The sequence below is a fragment of the Muntiacus reevesi genome, chromosome 4 (assembly GCF_963930625.1).
Source record: "Muntiacus reevesi chromosome 4, mMunRee1.1, whole genome shotgun sequence".
Classification (NCBI taxonomy): domain Eukaryota; kingdom Metazoa; phylum Chordata; class Mammalia; order Artiodactyla; family Cervidae; genus Muntiacus; species Muntiacus reevesi.
In genome coordinates this window covers 132684690-132704630 of record NC_089252.1, presented here as the reverse complement: position 1 = coordinate 132704630, position 19941 = coordinate 132684690, and the positions used below count along the sequence as shown (strand labels likewise).

General features: G+C 38.5%; 1 protein-coding gene across 1 annotated transcript in view; it reads right to left on the bottom strand.

Annotated features, from left to right (window-relative positions):
• The window catches only part of NTS (neurotensin), a 39434-nt gene that overhangs the window by 10230 nt on the left and 9263 nt on the right, over positions 1-19941 (bottom strand). The window contains exon 2 of the mRNA XM_065934166.1: positions 852-934. Within this exon, the coding sequence (XP_065790238.1) occupies positions 852-924 (73 nt within the window). The 5' untranslated portion in view covers positions 925-934. The remainder of the gene's footprint in view (positions 1-851; positions 935-19941) is intronic.

Sequence of the window (19941 nt, the reverse complement as noted above, 5' to 3'; positions counted from 1 at the left end):
ATTCAATTATTTTTCAAACATTAGTTGGAGCATATTGCAATCATTATATTTCATATTGCTCTCTAAAATTTGAAATTTATTTACCTTTATTTTCAAGGTAAGCTATTGATAGATATTTAGCAATGTATGATTTCTTCTTAATTATCACATGCAAAATACTCTATAGGGAAATAATTTTTATCAATATAAGAATCATATTATTCTAGTTACATTATGTATTAACTTAAATGACATGCAAGAAAATAGTGAAATTTGTAATATGTCTACTTGTCACAGAAAAAAGTTACTTAAAATATATTCTTAAAAGAGCTTGGCATTTTTTTGTGTTTTCCTAGAGATCATTTTCTACAAATAATGCTTTATTCAGTTGATTCATTAAACATCAATATTCATTTTAACTTAATCTACACACTATGAAGAAAATAATTTTTGAGAGGGAGAAACCACCATGTCTTAAGAGAATGAATGAAGATGAGATAAAACATTTCAAATAGAATCAGTTTGAATTATGAGTTTGCATTTTGACAGGCACCACTTCTGTACTTTTCACTAGATCAGCTTGATTTAAGGTTTACATATTTTTTTCCCCCAGTGATTACATTGCACACAGGAGCATGAAGTGTCTCATTGAAATCCCTTTTACTACCTAGGAAATTTTAAAAGGGAAAGGAAAATTTTCAGTTCTTGCGATCATAAAGACAGAGAAAGAAAATATCAGTTTCTACCACTAAAAAGCAAATCAGAATAAGGGAGAAACTCTTCTCCCCAGATACATTAGCATTAGTAACAATACATTGCAAAAACGGAAAAAGAAATCATTTCAGGGAGTTGTGAAATGCAGCTGAGCTTACCTGAGCACAGACTCCAGGAGCTGAAAGCCAGGAGTATCATGCACACCAGCTGGATTTTCATTCCTGCCATCATCTTGAGCCTTCTAGCAAGCCAAGTTCATAAACGTCAGGAGAGGCTGAAGGGGGCTCTCTAGCACTTCCTCCTGCCTTCAGCTGACTTTGGAGGTACTGAACTATGAGAGATGCTGTGACCATTCCCTATATATATACGCAGGGATGATGTCATGAGTATAGAGAGATTATCTCTTCAGGATGTACCCTTCATCTCCAACCCACCCCACTTCCTCCTCCCCTTTTCCTTTGTCCCCTCACACCTCACCCCCACTTCTGAACCTCCAGGATCGGTGACATCTTCCCTAATTGCCACTGCTGCTCCAGATTAATCACGCACAGAAGGAGTCATTCAAAAGCAATTCCATATAGAGCATACTGGAAAAGAACTTCCAGTACTATTATTTCCCCCATTTCCTCTCATTCTCTGACTCTGTGAAGTTGTCATTCTGATTTTGTGAAGCATAAGATCTGTTATTTCTAATGTGAGCAAAATCTCCAGGATGAATGCCTAAAGTCAGTAATTCCTTAGGTTAGGAAGTTGTTAAAGAGTTAGGATTCTTTTGAACAAATGTTTTGTGGTTTCAGGACTAATATAGTTCTTCTGTATACGTTGCCAATATGCTGGAAGAAAAAAGGAGGTCGAAGATAAGCAGAGAAGCAGTTATAATACTATGTTAAGCACGAGAATTTAGAGAAAGGAGAGAAAACCAATTTTAAGGGAGACTAGTAGCTCTAAAAGTATTATTTCCTAACAAATCGTAAAATCTATATAAGTAACTGGAAGGATGATTGAATTACATATGCTGACTTATGGTTGAATGTTTCAGAAAAATAGTTTCATGTTTACAAAACCCAACTATAAATCATTTATGTGTTAGCAGGCAGAAATATGTATTGCTGCATCACTGACTCCTGTTTTCTGATACTTTCCTCTCTTTCTGTCTGCATTGCTCTGCGCCTTTTACGTTCATTCTTGCTGCCACATCCGTGCAGTCTGCAACCCCCTTCTCACTGGCTCTCACCATTGTATCAGATCTCTTACCCCTTGACAGTCACAAAAATGAGACTTCTCGAAAGGAGACAATTCTAAATAACCACTGTCCACTGGTCTTGTTTCTAAGACAGCGTCTTCACATGAGTTACAATGACACTCGTTCCCTCTCAGGGTTCTCAGTAGAAAATTGCTCAAAATGTTTTTTGGAGTGAAGTTTTCTTCTTTCATTAAGTATTTCAGGATATATGACATGATCTGAAAAGATGGTGCTGTTAGAATTGTGAATATTTGAGGTTAAAGGGTCTGAGACTTGCTCACTTCTGAAACCTATCAGATAGTAACAATCGAGAAGAGAAGTCTTGATTAATACAGAGAGTTGATTTATTCCCTATAGTATATGTCTATGGGGTTGGCTACTCTATTTTACCCTATACATAAGAAGAGGGACTAATTTCCATCTTTAAATAATAATTTAAGACAGTCATTCATGTAATTTAATGTTTAGGAATTTACCAATGGCTGATATTTTTACTACGTTTAGTTTGTTTTACAGGCCTACATGCCACACAGCATTGAACATGACTCACTTTAGGAAAGTTTTGTGTATACAGTGTAATTAATTAGCAAAGAAATGTGAAATATGTACTCTAAAGTTTGGCTTTCCCGCCACTAGGGGGCGCAATATAGGTCTGAAATGCTTTCTTTTCACTTAATTGATCATAGAATTCTGAGCATTATGCTTACTTTCTTCTCACTGTTAGAGCATCTTTGTGACAGAATACTTCAAGGGCACTTCAATAAATATAACAAGAAATTGTATATTCTTTGCATCACATTTAAATTAGTCATTTTATGAGCTTCTGACTTACAAATATAAAACCTAATCTTTTCAAATGTGTGATAGCAGCCAGATTGTAAAAAGTAAGTGTGATTCCTATTTATCTCAACTGATTTCTTTAATACATGAGGCTCAGGGAAATGTTGGCAAAATTTATCCCTAATGAGTTAGATGAAAAAGGGGGAGAATGGATAATGGGAATTCAATTTGTTTTAAATGTACCACTTTAATATTAGCTGTCAGTGTAGAAATTATTTTAAATATGACAAATCTGGAAGAATTGGGGGAAATGTATAAACAAATGTCAAATGATTCAAAATCAGATTATATACACTATTTTTCTTTGTGGGGAAAAGAAGGTGTGTGACTTTTATAGTAAAATTATGATATAGATAAACATTATCTGATCTTGAAAACAGGTTTTATCTATTTATCTGAATGCATGCATACTTGAATGCTAAGTCACTTCAATCATGTCCAACTCTTTGCTACCCCATGGACTGGCCCACCAGGCTCCTCTGTCCATGGGATTCTCCAGGCAAGAATACTGGAGTGGAATGCCATTTCCATAGGTTTATCTAAATAGGTTTAAGGGGCTTTCCAGGTGGCACTAGTGATAAAAGAATCTGCCTGCCAATGCAAGAGACGAGGGTTCAATCCCTGGGTTGGGAATATCCCTTGGAATAAGAAATGGCAACCCACTCCAGTATTCTTGCCTGGAAAATTCTATGGGCAGAGGAGCCTGGTGGGTTATAGTCCATGGGGTCTCAAAGAGTCAGAAACAACTGAGCGACTAAGCACAGATGCTAATATCTCTACTATAGGCAGATTTCTGAGTTTCTCCTGTGACTTAATTCAGACCTGTATTAGTTGATTATTGATTTTTAAAAACCAACAGAAATGCCTGAAGGATTGGCAACTGCAAAGAGTGGTCTATAAATATATTTAATTTGGAGATGGGAAAGCTCAGGAACTGTTTAATAAACAGTTTCTTCAGTTTCCGGCGATTTCTTCCTCTACCTTTGGAGGTCCAGTAACCCATTTACAAAGAGCTTCCTGGACTCTCGGACCTTTTTATACTTTAGTACCTCAAATTTACCCTGTAGTATTTCTACCATCTGGAATCTTCCTTCCTTCTTCTCTATGACCTCTCTCTCACTTTCCGACATTATCTTTCATTTTAAAAAGGCTGCATTTTATGACCTTATCAAAGTAAACTTTTCCAAGTTTGAATCCTGAAAGTCTCATCTGTTTCTACTCCTTCCAGTTTCTGCTAGCTGTTTGTGGTCAACTGCGAAGGGAAGCAGAATTTACACTCCCAAAATATGCCTCTTTGCTGTGTTGATTATCTTGAGCTGGTTATTTTTAAGACACAGCTGAGACAAGGGAAGTTCTGAAAACTGAGGAGAAGTTACCCCGTTTTTAAGGGACCTTTACTTTAATAAGGAGAATCTCCATTTATAAGGTTAACTTCCTCTCTAAACTATGCCTGGAATGGAAGGATGACTGAACCTCTGAAAACCCTCCCCAGTGGAGAAGGCACCAATTGCATAACAATTATACCCTGGTTTACTATGCTTTCCCTGATAATCTCCCATTAACAGGCCTTCCCCACCTCCTTCCCAACATCTCTCTTTTGCTTTCAGCTGAGGATGATATTTATTGTGGTGGCTTGGACCATTTTGGGGAGCAGCTCAGTTTTCCTGGGTATCTCCCATGTATAAGGAAGTCTGCCTGGTATTAAACTTCTGTTTGTTAATCAGTTACTGTGGTGCAGAGGGTGGGGATGGGGATCTCAGTGAAAACCTGGAAGGGTAGAGGGAAGAAAAACTTTTTCCCCTCCCCTACAACTGTAATAGGGCTTCACTGGTGGCTCAGATGGTAAAGAATCTGAGGAGATGGCAGGAGACCTGGGTTTGATCCCTGGATTGGGAAGATCCTCTGGAGAAGGGACCAACAATCCTCTCCAGTATTCTTGCCTGGAGAATCCCATAGACAGAGGAGCCTGGCGGGCTACAGTTCATGAGATCACAAGGAATCAGACTCAACTGAGCAAATAAGCACACACACTCAAACTGTAAGCTTCTAGAAAAAATGGATGCTCACACATTATTATATGTTCCCTTCTTCCAAGGTTTACAAACTGTGAGTGCTCAATACGTAATCGCTAAGTTGAATTGAAATACTGATTATTTTGAATTTCTAACTTGTTCTCCCATGTTTCCCTTTGTGACATTTCTTTCAGCCACATCTCTAATTTCAATGGCTGAGAACTCTTGTTATCACTAATCTTAATATTTGATATGAGTCTTTAATAATGAGGTCAATCCTCTCAGACTTCACTCGAGTCATTATTGTCCTCCCTGACTGGGGCAGTCAACTTTAAAAGTATATTTAAGAAATACAGCCTGGGATCATGTGCATTCACCAGTTGAGTGAATAAATTGCGGGTTTACTCCATTCCTCTAAGTGAGTGTCTGGTTTGGAACTGGAACTGTGATTCCTCTGAACAAACAATGATGCCAATCTCTTTGTAAACTCAATTGATTTTTCTGTTCCGTTAAGGTCCATTTTCTAAACAAACAGACAATTAAATGCATTCACAGACCCACACCCACATATACTGTAGTACACACAAAGCAGGTATAATCCAGTCCTTGGAGAGTTAGGTAAATGTAAACCAAATGTTCAATTTTCCAATCTATGTGTAATCATGCTTTGCCCGTAATCCCTGTAAATTCCCAGCTTCTTTCCCCTTGGCTGTTCCTGTCTGTGCTCTTGCATCCGTAGAGGTAATTAACTTGGAAAACTTGACGATGGAGTTCTGCAGCCAAAGCATATTTTGCAACTTGAACTCCAATTATAACACAAGCTTTGCCTGGGATTCACAAGTTAATGAGTTGCCATATTTGACTAAGGATTTTCCATATTGTAGTTTCTGCTGATCTCACATAATCTCATTTCTCATATCAGAGAAAACATTGATATGTCCACAAAAATCACTCCCCTCTATATGTGATGCTCCAGCAATTGTCCTTATAAGCCCTCTTTTTGAGTAAGATGGTTAGGTAGTTAGAATAGGAAAGATGAGTCCAGAATGGCGGCGGCTAAAAGACAAGGAAGGGAAAAGCCCATGAAAATAGAACAAAGGAAGGTCCGAGGACCAGAGTGAGGACCTCAGGTAGAACAAACAGAACTCCTGGCTAGCCCAATTTACATAGGGCAGGCCCAGGGGAGAAAAAAACATATAAAAAGAGGAGCTGAAGGGCCGGGGGTCTCTCTCCCCCACGCACTGGCACGCTCCCCCACTCTCTTCTCTTTGTGTCTTTGGGTGGGCATGCCCTCACACCTCGAGGATGGATTTTCCTGCTATTTTCTAAATAAAATTGAGCTGTAACACGGAGCTGTAGCCCTGATCTGTCTGAGAGCTATAACACGGTCTGTCCAAGACCCGAGAGCTATGACATACAAAGGGCTTTAATGTCCATCACTCCAAATCTTTGTTGAGATGAGACAGAACAAGGAGAATGCTCTCGCCTGACAAGATCAAAATGAAAGAATTACAGGAAAAGCTCTTAACAATCTTCTTCTTCTTTTTTTTTTAGTTTTACAAATTAGAGTATAATTATTTTGAGTAAAAATTAGATGAATGAGTTTTATTTTAAAGAAAAGCATTTCTCTCTTTTTTTTTTATTATAAAATCTAAGATTTCTGTATCACCTGTAACACACAAAACTGAACAAAAGTACTTGAGTCTCCATTTAGCAGAAGCAGATTCAGTGACTTTTTTCTTCTTTATCTGAAGATGATATTAGACACTCAATTTGGCACGTAATGGTCTGTATTATTACTACTCCTTGGTCTTACTATTTTTTTCAACTTAGATTCTTTCCCTGCAGATCTTGTTAATTCTCATGATTATGAATCCTATCAATTCCCTAATATCCCCTCAATTTGCATCTCCAACTTCTCAAATTGCATATCTAATCACATCTTCAGCAGTTCTACTTAAAGTATACTTGCTGCCCAAAAGACAACTTCTTCTTCTTCTTTTTTTTTTTTTTTTTGTTTTTTGAGGTAAGGAGAGACTTTTCTGAAAGCAATTATTACAGGAATGGAGGACTCTTGTAATAGGGAGAGTGCTCTGATCACAGGTCATGAGGTGTGCAAGTATCTCCTCAACTAGTAACTTTAATACAGTGTGAGAGGTACTGTAATAGCACGCACGTAAGAAAGAGGCCTAGGACACAGATGACAAGGGGGTTAATTCCGCTGCTAGAGAAAGGGACAGAGTGATAGGAACAAGGGAATTGTGTCTTGAAAAGCAAGAAGTCACCTTCAGAATTAATAGGGGTTTACATTTATTTGCATGCTTCCCAGGTGCCTAAGTAGTAAATAATCCGCCTCCCAGTGCAGGGATGCAAGTCATGCCGGTTCGATCCCTGGGTCAGGAAGATCCCCTGGAGGAGGAAATGGCAACCCACTCTAGTATTCTTGCCTGGAAAACCCCATGGACAAAGGGGCCTGGTGGGCTACAGTCCACCAGGGGGTCACAAAGAGTCAGGCAGGACTGAGTGAGCCGCAGCAGTACATTCACTCATTGAGGGCTGACCACAGCCCCGTTATGCTAAACTGCGTTCTGTGTGACCTCATTTAATCCTCACCAAACTGTCAGTGGGGTATCAATTCATTTCTGCTAGTGTAGTTTTGACTAAAGTGTCTTCTGAGTAAAGCACAAAGACCCTGAGGCAGGAGGATGGCAGCTTTGGTAGCAGGCAGGGGGGCAGGAATGGGGAAACGCTGAAGCTGCAGAAGCTTCCTGCACAAGCCCTTCTTTAGCCAAGTCTCCCTGAGCTGTTGACTTCAAAGTTCATGAATTGTGTGTCTATTCGAGTGTCTTCTGTGTGCCAGGCATTGTGTTAGGTGCCAAGGCTACAACTGGTGGGCAAGACAGCATGGTTCCTATCACCCATCATAGGGTTTTTATTCTAGTAGGGGAGCTGAGGGCTTCTCAGATGGCACTAGTGGTGAAGAACTCACCTGCCATTGCAGGAGATCTAAGAGACGCGGGTTCAACCCCTGGGCCACGAAGATCCCCAGTAGGAGGGTAAGGCAACCCACTCCAGGATTCTTGCCTGGGGAATCCCAAGGGCAGCGGAGCCTGGTGGGCTACAGCCCCTGGGGTTTCAAAGAGTCAGACACGACTGAAGCGACTTAGCATGCAGGGGAGATGAACGGGTGAGTTCCACTCCAGTGTGATGACGAGAAATGAGGGGACACTGGGAGGACTCCTGGCCTTGCAGGATGAGGGAGGCTTCCTGGAGGACCTCAAGTTCAGGGTAGCTGAGCACCATCAGTGATGCACAGGTGCTGCCCTTGTGACCCTTCACAAAGGACACTCCTGCCCTTGACCCTCTGTTGGCCCAAGAAGATAAGTCCCACTCCAGGACTCGGTGTCCAGTCAAGGGCCTTCAGACAGACTTGCTTCTGTTTCCAGGGTGTCAGGGTTTCCACCCTGACACTGAAGGCATGGTGTGCCCAAAATAAAACTTTTGAATCCTCCGAACACCTTTCTAAAAATATTATCCTCCCTTAGTGTTCCCCATTTCAGCAACTAGAACCATCATTCACTGAATTGCACAGATCCAAAAACTGGAAGTCATTTACAATTTCCGCGCCCTCATCACTTCCAAGTTGTCAGATCTCCCTAGGGTGCAGGTCTGCCACACAAATATATTCCAAGTCCCAGTCCTTTTCCTGACTCCATCATCACCATTCAGCTCCAAGCTATCATCTTCTTATCACCATTCAGGCCTGAACCACCCCTGCTCCTCTGAGTCACTTACATAGTCCACTCACCAACAGTCTTAATCCATTTCAATCTAGTCACCATCCAGAGAAGTTTTTTGTTTTTTTTTCTGTTTTTGTTTTCTTTCTTTCTTAGGTAAATCTATTCTTACTACTCGATGTTTAAAACCCTCTAAAAGTTTCCTGCTGTATTTAGGAGGAACTTCTGACTGTGACCTTTATTATCCTGAATGGGCCTCTGATTCCCTCTCTGTCTGTATATTTCAAGCACAATGGGCTTCTGACTTTCCCCTAAAGAAGCCAACATTTTCCTTCTGAGATCTTCAATAAATGTTTAAATTAGATAGAAAGAAACTGAAAGTGTTAGTCACTCAGTTCTGTCTGAATATTTGTGACCTTCATTCAGCAAATACTCATCTTGTGCACCCTCCCAGGGTGGGTAGAATATACTTCACACCCTTGCCTATGACTTCGGCCATGAGGCTTGCTTTAGCCAAGGAGATACTAGTAGACAGGAGATATCAGGACACATAAGGAGACCAAAGACTTGATAGCAGTGTGCATCTTGGGACTTGCCCTCTTGCTCTTCTGCCGTTGCCACAAGAACTTTCCCTGGTTTGCCCCAAAATGAGAAAAAACATCAAGCAAAGTAGAACTAGTCAACTTGCAAAGCTGCAACGGTGAAGCAGAGCTTCCTGAGCCTAAGGCAGGATCACACTGACTAACTCACAGCTATACACAGAGAATTAAATTATTTAAGTAACTGAGTTTTAGGGTAGCTTGTTATGTAGCATTTTCATGGCAATGGTTGACTGAAGCAACTATTTTAAAATTTATCCCGCTGCTACTTGATTCAATCTCTATAGTCTTTATTTGACCACTTATTTTTGTCTTTTGTGCATAAAAGCAGGAATTTTTTTGTCTTATTTTTCATATTATTAGAACACGAAATAATGCTTTTCCATAGTAGGGACTCAGTAAATACTGCTAATTGGATGAATTAATGAACTAACAAAATTCTTAGTACCCGTCCCTGATGGTTTTAGGGTGGCTATTTCTCCTTCATCTCTCACAAAGACATTTTCACTCTGCAGTCTGTGTACAATGAAACCCAGGAAGCAAATTTCTTTTGGAGAGAATTTTAGTCAGGTGATATAAGAGAATGCTTCCCTTCAGGGGAGTCTTGAATGCTATTTTTATTTTTATTTATTTTTTAAAAATTTAATTGGAGGCTAATTACAACATTGTCCTGGTTTTTTCCATATACTGACATGAATCCGCCACGGGTATACATGTGTTCCCCATCCTGAACCCCCTCCCACCTCCCTCCCCATCCCATCCCTCTGGGTCATCCCAGGGCACCAGCCCCAGCACCCTGTCTCATGCATTGAACCTGAACGGACGATCTATTTCACATATGATAATATACATGTTTCAATTCTATCTTCATGTTATTTTTAATTGCAATTAATATTTTGCAAGTTATCATTAAGGAAAAGTGGGAGTATGGTGGTCCTAAAGGCTCATGTTGCTGTTTCCAATTTGGTGAGTCAATTTGTGCAGAAAGTATATAGAGGCACAAGTTGTTAGAGCCAACAATATAGCATTCTGCATCTAGAAACCAATACCACGGTCCTCAGAGTAATATAAAGATTAAATTTGAAATTCATTTATTGAAAACCTACACTATGATAGACACTATGTGATAATAATTTGATCTCATGTAACATAACATACTATGAAGCAGGGTTCACAGGATTTTATTCCCATTGTGTTGGTTTAAAAAAACTAAGGCTGCAGTGAGTTTAAATAAGGATAAGGAGACATATTAAGTAGAACTTGGATAGGACTGAACAAGACTTTCATTTCTAAAGCAACAAGTAATCTTTGTAATATTAATGCTGGATCCAAGTACAAGTCAAAGAAAATCTTGTATTAACACGCTATAGAAAATACTATGCCAAATAAAGGGCTGGCTAATACTTTTAACCTAAAAGTACATTTAGTAAAAGTCAGATTGGATTTTATTTTCAAATTGATTCTAATTCATCATCTTAGCCTTGTTTTTCCCCCTTTCCAGATTTAGATGTGTTACACATATTAAACAAATGAATAAATAATCATAAAAATAACCTCAGAATCCTCTTCTTCTGAGTCTAGAAACAACCACCATAACCAATACTATAGACCTCAGAATAATCTAAAGATTAAATTTGAAATTTATTTATTGAAAATCTACTCTGTGACAAGTACTATGCCAAATTAATTTGATTTCATGTAATATAGGCTACTATGAAGCAGGGTTCATTATAAGGGCTATGTTGCATCTCAGTGGCTCTACATGCATTGAATTGCTTCAACCGGGGTAGTAAATTAGAAAGTATGGAAGAAGAATCAGGAAGTTAAGTGAGGTTACAGCTTGTGGCAAGTTGGAGTGAGTGATCTGTAAAGGAGACACTTCCCCCTTCGGACTCTGGGTGGAGGCACTTGTATGTATAGTATGAAAATACCACACAAGCACACTGGGGAATCAAGTCATATTTTAGTATCGTCTTAATTCATGAAGCCAAAGAATGTCACAACTGAAAAAAGGCTGTTATGAATAAGCAGTTTTGTATTTAAATTTTAGAGAAGGGAATACAGATCTAGATATCCTAAATGAGTTAAAAATCTCCTCTATTTTCCAACTCTTAATCACATTGGTCATGATTGCATAGAGTCTAACTTCACTTCTTATCCCACAGGAAGGCTATTCTTCAATATCAATCAAGTGATTTTGAGAAATTAATTTATCTTCTATGAGTCTCTCTGTTACAGTACAGCATCCCCACAACAAATTGGAAAGCATCCAGTGGGTATTAGTCACTGTAGAATGGGCTTTTATTTTGGACAGGTTTGGGCTTTTGTCTTGTTCTTTTATATAATATCTTGCTTTGGGCATTACCAGGTTTTGTTGCTATCTTTCAGTAAACACAAATCCTTTAGCTTTTAAGTCATAGATTCCTTACTCATATGATCTTTTGTCCCCCCCATTTACAGTGTAATATGACCTTTTCCCTATGTCTTCTCTGGCCCTGAATTCAGAAAAACATGGTCATAAATTAGGTGTGTGCATGCCTTCTCAGTCATGTCCCACTCTGCGACACTATGAACTATAGCCTGCCACGCTCCTCTGTCCATGGGAATTTCCAGGCAAGAATACTGGAGTGGCTTGCCATTTCCTCCTCCAGGGGATCTTCCCAACTCAGGGATCAAACCTGAGACTCCTTTGTCTTCTTCATTGGCAGGTGGGTTCTTTACCACTGAGCCTCAAATGCCTTTAGGGTCAAGGAGGTGACATGTCCTATTTAAGTCCTGTTTAAGGGGACCATCTCTTTGATATTGGGGCTTCCCTGCTGGTTCAGATGGTAAAGAATTCACTTGCAATACAGGACACTCAGGTTCAATCCCTGGGTCGGGAAGATCCCTTGAAGAAAAGAATGGAAGCCCACTCCAGTATTCTGGCCTGGAGAATCCCATGGATTAGCCTTGTGGGGTACAGTCCCTGTGGTGACAAAGAGTCAGACACAACTGAGCAATTAACATTCAGTTTCTGCTTGATACTGAGCTTCAGATGATTTTTTTCCATATGGAAACATAAACCCCAAATGGCAAATTGTCCATATTTTCAGTATTTTCCAAAATTTTAGATTCTTATGGAAATGTCACAATCTTTAAATGCAAATATTTTCCTCAATTTTCTCTTTTGCAATACCAAGCAAACTGAAATGTCTGTGTACTGAATTCAGCCTCAAGATCTACCATTCTGCCACTCCCTGGTTTTAGTCCTATTCCAATAACTTTCTCCCTGTAGCTTTAGACTTTAATTCTCTGGGCCTATATCATCATCTGTAAACTAAAAATAATTGCAGTCTTCCCTGGTGATGCAGATGGTAAAGAATCTGCCTGCAATATTCCCACATCGGCCTGGGTTCGATCCCTCGGTTGGGAAGATCCCCTGTAGAAGGGACTGGCAACCCACTTCAGTATTCTTGCCTGGAGAATTCCACGGACAGAGGAGCCTGGCAGGCTACAGTCCATGGGGTTGCAAAGTGTCAGACATGACTGAAGTGATTTAGCACGTACACGTACACATTCCCAGTAAATTTCTCTGATGTCACAAATTATTTAAGGCATGGATAACCAACCATTTAAATGAACATAAATGCTAACCCCAACATTTCTCAATAACTGTCTTTCATCACATCATCTTAGGAAGTTGTCTACTAATCTGACAACATGATCACGATATCAGTTTGAGATGCTATCTCAGTATTTCACTATTTTAAAATGCATGTATGTGATCTGATTGAATTATCTTTTTTCAGTAGTTGGTATCATTCAATAAATTTTATTAAATTGTCTAAGTTATCAAAGTTATTCATATACCATTTCTAATAATATTTCTTTACTATCTTTTTATCATCTGAGAGTTTCTACAGCAACATTCTCTTTTTCATTGCTGATATTACTTGTGCTTCTCTTTTTTCATTTTTTCTTGATCAATTTTGTGACAGATTTTTTAGTTTTATTCATCTTTCAAAAAAAACTACTTTAGTCTTTATTTTTTCCATCATTTGATCTTCATTTTATTGATTTTCACTCTTACCTTTATTCCTAGTTCCTTTTTCTTATTTTTGGCTTAAATTATTCTTCCTTCTCTATCTTTTTAAGGTTAGGTTTAGAACATTAATTTCAAACCTCTTCCTTTTTTTCCCCAATATAAACATTTAAACGTATATATCGTTTTATCAGATCATGGTTTTAGCTGTTACTCACTAATTCCGATTAAGGTGTATTTTTACTACCATTTATTTAAAAACATTTTCTAATTTACCCACAGGTTTTCTTTCTGATCCACAGAGTGCTGGATCCCACCCTGGAAAGTCCTTACTGTGTAGACCAGGTTGGAGTCACAGAATCAGCATTTCCAACAAATTCCCAAATAATGCTAAGGCTGCTCTCAGGCATGGTTCTTACTCTCCAAGGATGGCCTTTCTGAAGATTCTTCTCTCTAGCAGTTTGGAAACCCAATTTCTTCCGATACTGGGCTACTTCCAGAATCTCTGTTCTCATTTTCCGAGCAATTACTGTGTGCCTGTGTGTGGCGTCGTCTTGCAGGATATTGCCATGCATTTGTTTAGTTGGACGTCTGGAGGGGCCACTATGCATGTTTCTGAGGCTCCTTCTCTATGCTACTCCCTCATCTCTGCTAGCCTATGCCACAGAACATAGCAGCTTTAGCAGCAACAAAATGGAATCCCTGTTTTCTTTGACCAGCAGGTTTGCTCTCTTCTCTGGGAGTTCTTTATCCTTAGGCAGCAGTTTGAATGTGCCCAGGTAGAAAATCGAAGGGAATGTGGGACTCAATTCTGGAGTTATCCTTCTTTCATGAATTATGGTTAAATGCTGTGTTTTGTCCCAAAGCTTAAAAAGGTGTTTCATATATTTTATTCTATTTTGTTCATTTTTAATGGCAAGAAGATAAACCTGACATCCAGTATTCTGCTGTGGCCAGGACTGGCTGTGTATATAAATCATTATCGCAAACTCTTACCCTCAAAGGAATGAAAGATGTTCTCTCAAATAGCTCATTGTTTTTCTTCTCTTCCACTCCTCATTTTCCACTCTCCAATTCCTGCTCCAATTGTATAAGACACAGCAAAATACTCAATACTTGGAACTCAACTAAAAGGGACCATCAATGCAGGAGAAATCATTCTCTAAAGTAACACTTAGATTGAAACAAGATTTTGGCAACAAACCATCTGATACGAAGAAAATTGTTTTTCAATTGTTGATTCATTTTAAAATAATTCATTTCATTTATATTTATTGATCAGTGATTTTTTTGTCAAGCACTGGGTTAAAGATTGGGAATTAAACAATGAGGAAGAGAGACATAATTTTTTATTTCAATTTTAAGACAGAAAGCCTGAAAGAAAAATCTCACAGTGGGAAAAAAAAAAAAAAGAACATTTCAACCGCCTACATACCATGAGTTCTCTTTGGTTAGTATCTATATTAGTGAATTCACCATGATTTAGGATCCAGAAAACTGACCGTGTCTTAGTTTTAGATATAATCAAATCCTAGACAACTTAATTCATGATAACTGAACTCACTGGAGAGTTAACAGCAATTTACTCTGAAAGAGCAATTTCTTAATTTATACTGAGGTCTCTAACTACCCTCAAAGTCTGCTGACACACCCTCAGACCAAAACATTCTTTCATTTTATAAAAGTCTATTATAGTCAAGAGTTGTTTTGTGAGAATGAAATCAGGACAAAGATTGCTAAATGATAAGAATGGTTTCTGGCACCAGGCTCTGGTAATCTAATACTATGCTTGCAGAGTAATAATAGCTAATATTTATTCAGCTTTATTTTCTCACAGTATTTTGAAGTGGTACATACAATTACGATCCCTGTTTTACAAACAGAGGGACTATCTCACAGAAAGATTGAGCACCCAGAAGGTGGTAGAGTTGGCATTCAACGTGGTATCTGCCTCAAGGGCCCAAGTTCTCCACTGCTTTGCTACAGAGCAATACAGAGTCATCTGCAGCATAGTTCCGATGGGCTCATATTCCACATAGCTCCAATCTGCTAGAGCTGTCTAGGGAACTGCATTCATTAGCTGTTAACTTCAGGTATTTTCCTTAGCAATCCTTGATATGTAGCTTAGCTTGAAGGAAATCATTTCTGATATTATTTCATCAAACTGTATATAGATCTAACTTACTACTTTTAATAGAGTTGCCTAAAATTGGATATATTATTTATTTAAATACTTTCTTATTAAACTGTATTCAAATGCTTCTTTCTATGAGAGGCAGCCTATTGTAATTGCTAAGAGCATAGCTTTGCTTCTCTGTCCTGCTGTTTAGTAGCTTTGCGACCTCAAGGAAGTTATTTCACTTCTGCACATTCCAGTCTCCCTTATCTGTGACATAATTATATAAATGTTGAAGCTGAAACTCCAATACTTTGGCAACCTGATTCGAAGAGCTGATTCATTTGAAAAGACCCTGATGCTGGGAGAGATTGAGGACAGGAGGAGAAGGGGACGACAGAGGATGAGATGGTTGGATGGCATCACCAACTCAATGGACATGGGTTTGGGTAAACTCTGGGAGTTGGTGATGGTCAGGGAGGCCTGGTGTGCTGCGGTTCATGAAGTCGCAAAGAGTCAGACACGACTGAGCAACTGAACTGAATCATGTAAAAAATGACCTTACCTCATAAACTTTCAAAAGAATTAAGGAAAGTGCTAACATATAATGTGATCGTTACACAATTTGTTTTTCACTGTTGCACACAATGATACAATTGTGCACCATTTGGACACTTACAAATACTCCTTTAGGTTAGATTTTTAGATGCAGAACTACTGAATCAAAGACATGTATACTTTACATTTTTATAGAGTGTACACTGGAAAGTTATTCCTCAAACAGATCATTTTGATTAAATACCCACAAAAAGTGTATACCCTGGTAAATATTATTTTTTAAATGTGGCCAATGTAATGTTGAAAAAGTTACTTGACTTTATTGTTCTATTTAGCATTTCTCTGGTATCTAGTGAGTCTCATTATAATAGTTATTTAACCATATAATCTTGTATAATATTGCGATTTATAATAAGAAACATTTATTTGATTTTCATCCCCATTTCTGGCACAGAGGTCTTAAAACCCTTGGAATTTACTAAGTGAGAATGGTAAAGATGTCTGTCTTTTTTATGTAAATGAGGTGAATTTTGGATGGGGGGTCTGGTTGCCAGGTTACACTTCTCAGTCCCCTGCCTCCCATCGGCTCCAGGGAGGGGAGAGGGGGTGGAGGTTGAGTTCAGTCACAAATAGCTAATGATTAAATCAATCATGCCTGTGTAACAGTGCCTCCATAACATTTTTAAAGGATGGGTTCAGAGAGCACTGCACTCGGAACTGGAAGGAGAGGGGAGCACTCTGAGAGGGTATGGAAGCTCTGCGTCCTTTCCCCATCCCTGACCTTGGATGCCTCTCCATCTGGCTGTTCCTGAGTTATATCCTTTTATAATAAACCAGTCGTGTGGTCTCTTCTGTCATTATCTGTTTGAAGGAAGTCACTAAGTCAAACCTATGGCTACTAAGTGTGTTTCTAAGACCTGTCAACACACAAGGGGAGGAGAATTAAGCTTCATCTTATTGAAGGAAGGAGCATCAAAGAAATATTTTTATTTGTGGAAATTTTTTTAACACTTCAACACCAGATATCTCTAATCTTTCTGTGAATTTTCTGTTTACAAACATGACCATTTTTTAAAAAGTCATAGGTTTTAGGGCTCTGCTACATCTGACAATCTACAAATTGTAGGCCACAAGATTGGAGTAGCAACAGAGTCACATTTTAAAACATATCTCTCCCATCAATCACCTGAGTAAATGCCTATATTTATGAGGAAATCTAGTATCACCTCTCTCTCTCTCCTTTACTTTCTCCCTTCTTTGGAACAGCAAAGCAATCCTGCTCACAGAAAATACTGGTAAGGAAATTTTGCAAATGTGAACAGCTTACTTGCAGGTCTAGATTTTTAACTGCCCTTGTCCCTATCGCTTTCACAAGGTTTCAGTCTCAGAAACTGGAACCAGAAAGTCAGTTCTGTGTCCACTGCCCTAAAAAGCAAGTGCAGAAAAGGCAACTTGGAACATCACACATTTCTTCCTAACCTACACTAACGAACATAGGTAGAATTGGAAAGTCTATGGTGGCTGTGTTTTGACAGTTTTCCAGAATAAGTCTTCCCTCACAGGCTAGTTTTCTGATAGAACACTAGTGAGAAAGACACAACCTGGAAAATTTCCTTCAAGTTGAACTTGAATCACCCTTGGTATCTTTTTGGTCCAGAATGGCACCTTTATTCACTGAGAAATTCTATAATATTAAATCTTAAAGGGAAGATGTGTACTGAGACCCCTGAACTTCTCAGGAGGCTCCCAGATCAAAGTGCAAACTCCCCCACCTCTTCTCCAAGAACACAAGGAATATTAAAAGAGAAGACTTTTTTTCTATGGGACAAAAGGTTCTGGTTTGTTCTTCCCCAAGAAAGATTAGTCCAAATGTATTGCTTTATATTATTGGCATATTAGTCTACTTGGACTGTCATAACAAAATATTACAAACTGGGTTACTTAAGCAACAGAAGTTCATTTTCTCAGAGTTGTGGAAGCTAGAAGTTCAAAATCAAGGTGCTGGCAAATTTAGTTTCTGATGAGGATGTTCATCCTGGCTCATAAATAGCTGTCTTCTCTCTGTGTTCTCATGACCTTCCTCTCTATGCCTACAGTGAGAGAAAGTGCTGGTGCCTCTTCCTCTTATAAGGACACCAGCCCTATGGGAGCAGCACTCCACACTTATCTCATTTAACCTCATTTTGGTGATTCCCCAAATATCCTCTGTTCAAATACAGTCACATTGGGGGTTAGAGCTTCAGCTTATTAATTTGGGGAGGACACAATTCTGCCCATAACAATTGAAATTGGTGCTTTGACACATATGAGGCTAGTACCTTTTCCACATCATAAAGAAAGATGGCTGATAGTGTGGTGGACTAAAATTACATTCACAAAATCTTTAATAAGTTTAAAAAAGGAAACAGTCCCAAATTTACTTAATAACATATCTATTAAATATCAACCAGGGAAAATTTTCCAAAGATCACATACGTGATTATATTATAATTCTAAATTATTATCGTTGCAAACATTCATAAAATGGAAATAATAATACGTACTTCTCAGAGCTGTTATGATTTTCCTCTAACTGGCCTTCATAGATTTATTTGCTTCTCCCCTGTAACACCACTGTGCTTTATGCACAGCTTAATTCAAGGGATGATGCTTTATATTACCATTGCTTTTCACATTAAACTCAAACTCTTCTCACCTTTTAAGAGCAGACTTTTAATTCAGTGCCTTGCATACTCTAGCAGTCTAATAAACATTTATTCTGTCAAAGAACTTATTAGCCTCAAGTCAATGTGCTTGTTAAATATGAACCAAACATAAATGAGAAGAAACACTAATTAGCAAACGCATTAAGATTATGCTTGTATCTTTTTAACACTAATAATTTAGCTTTCTTTAACCTTTGTCAAAAAACCATCAAAATTTGTTATTCTCTAAAATTCTCTGCAAATTACCACAAATTAATTTGAATTTCTTACTCACAACATGTATTTCAAAGAAGAAAACCAGATTTAAGGTTTTAATTTTGGGTATTAATAATCTTTGAGGCAATCCAAGAATCTTAAACCAATAGATGATTGTCGTTTGTAACATTTTTAAAAGCTCTGAATTGAAGAATAGTCTAATTATTTCTTAACTTCAGCATACAAAAGTTAACTCCTTTTGAATATTTACTGATAATAGCTATAATCGAGTCAAACCTGAAGGTTGACAACCAACTTTAATTTTTCACTACTAATAATTCTATCAGTTTCATGTGTGAGTGGTTGAGGAACTGAGAAGAGAAGAGGTGACCCCAATTTTGTCCAAGAACAGTCCATCCAACAGGATAATTTGAGCCTGAGTCATACCTTGTACAGCAGGCAGTGATCAAACATCTCCAAGAAAAAGAAATGCAAAAAGGCAAACTGGCTGTCTGAGGAGGCCTTACAAAGAGCTGTGAAAAGAAGAGAAGTGAAAGGCAAAGGAGAAAAGGAAAGATATTCCCATTTGAATGCAGAATTCCAAAGAAGGGCAAGCAGAGATAAGAAAGCCTTCCTCAGTGATCAATGCAAAGAAATAGAGGAAAACAATAGAATGGGAAATACTAGAGATCTCTTCAAGAAAATTAGAAATACCAAGGGAACATTTCATGCAAAGATGGGCACAATAAAGGACAGAAATGGTATGGCCTTAACAGAAGCAGAAGATATTAAGAAGAGGTGGCAAGAATACACAGAAGAACTATACAAAAAAGATCTTCATGACCCAGATAATCACAATGGTGTGATCACTCACCTAGAGCAAGACATCCTAAAATGCGAAGTCAAGTGGGCCTTAGGAAGCATCACTATGAACAAAACTAGTGGAGATGATGGAATTCCAATTGAGTCATCTCAAATCCTAAAAGATGATGCTGTGAAAGTGCTGCATTCAATATGTGACAAAATTTGGAAAACTCAGCATTGGCCACAGGACTGGAAATGGTTAGTTTTCATTCCAATCCCAAAGAAAGGCAATGCCAAAGGATGCTCAAACTGCCGCACAATTGCACTTATCTCACACGCTAGCAAAATGATGCTCATAATTCTCCAAGCCAGGCTTCATTAGTATGTGAACCACGAACTTCCAGATGTTCAAGCTGGA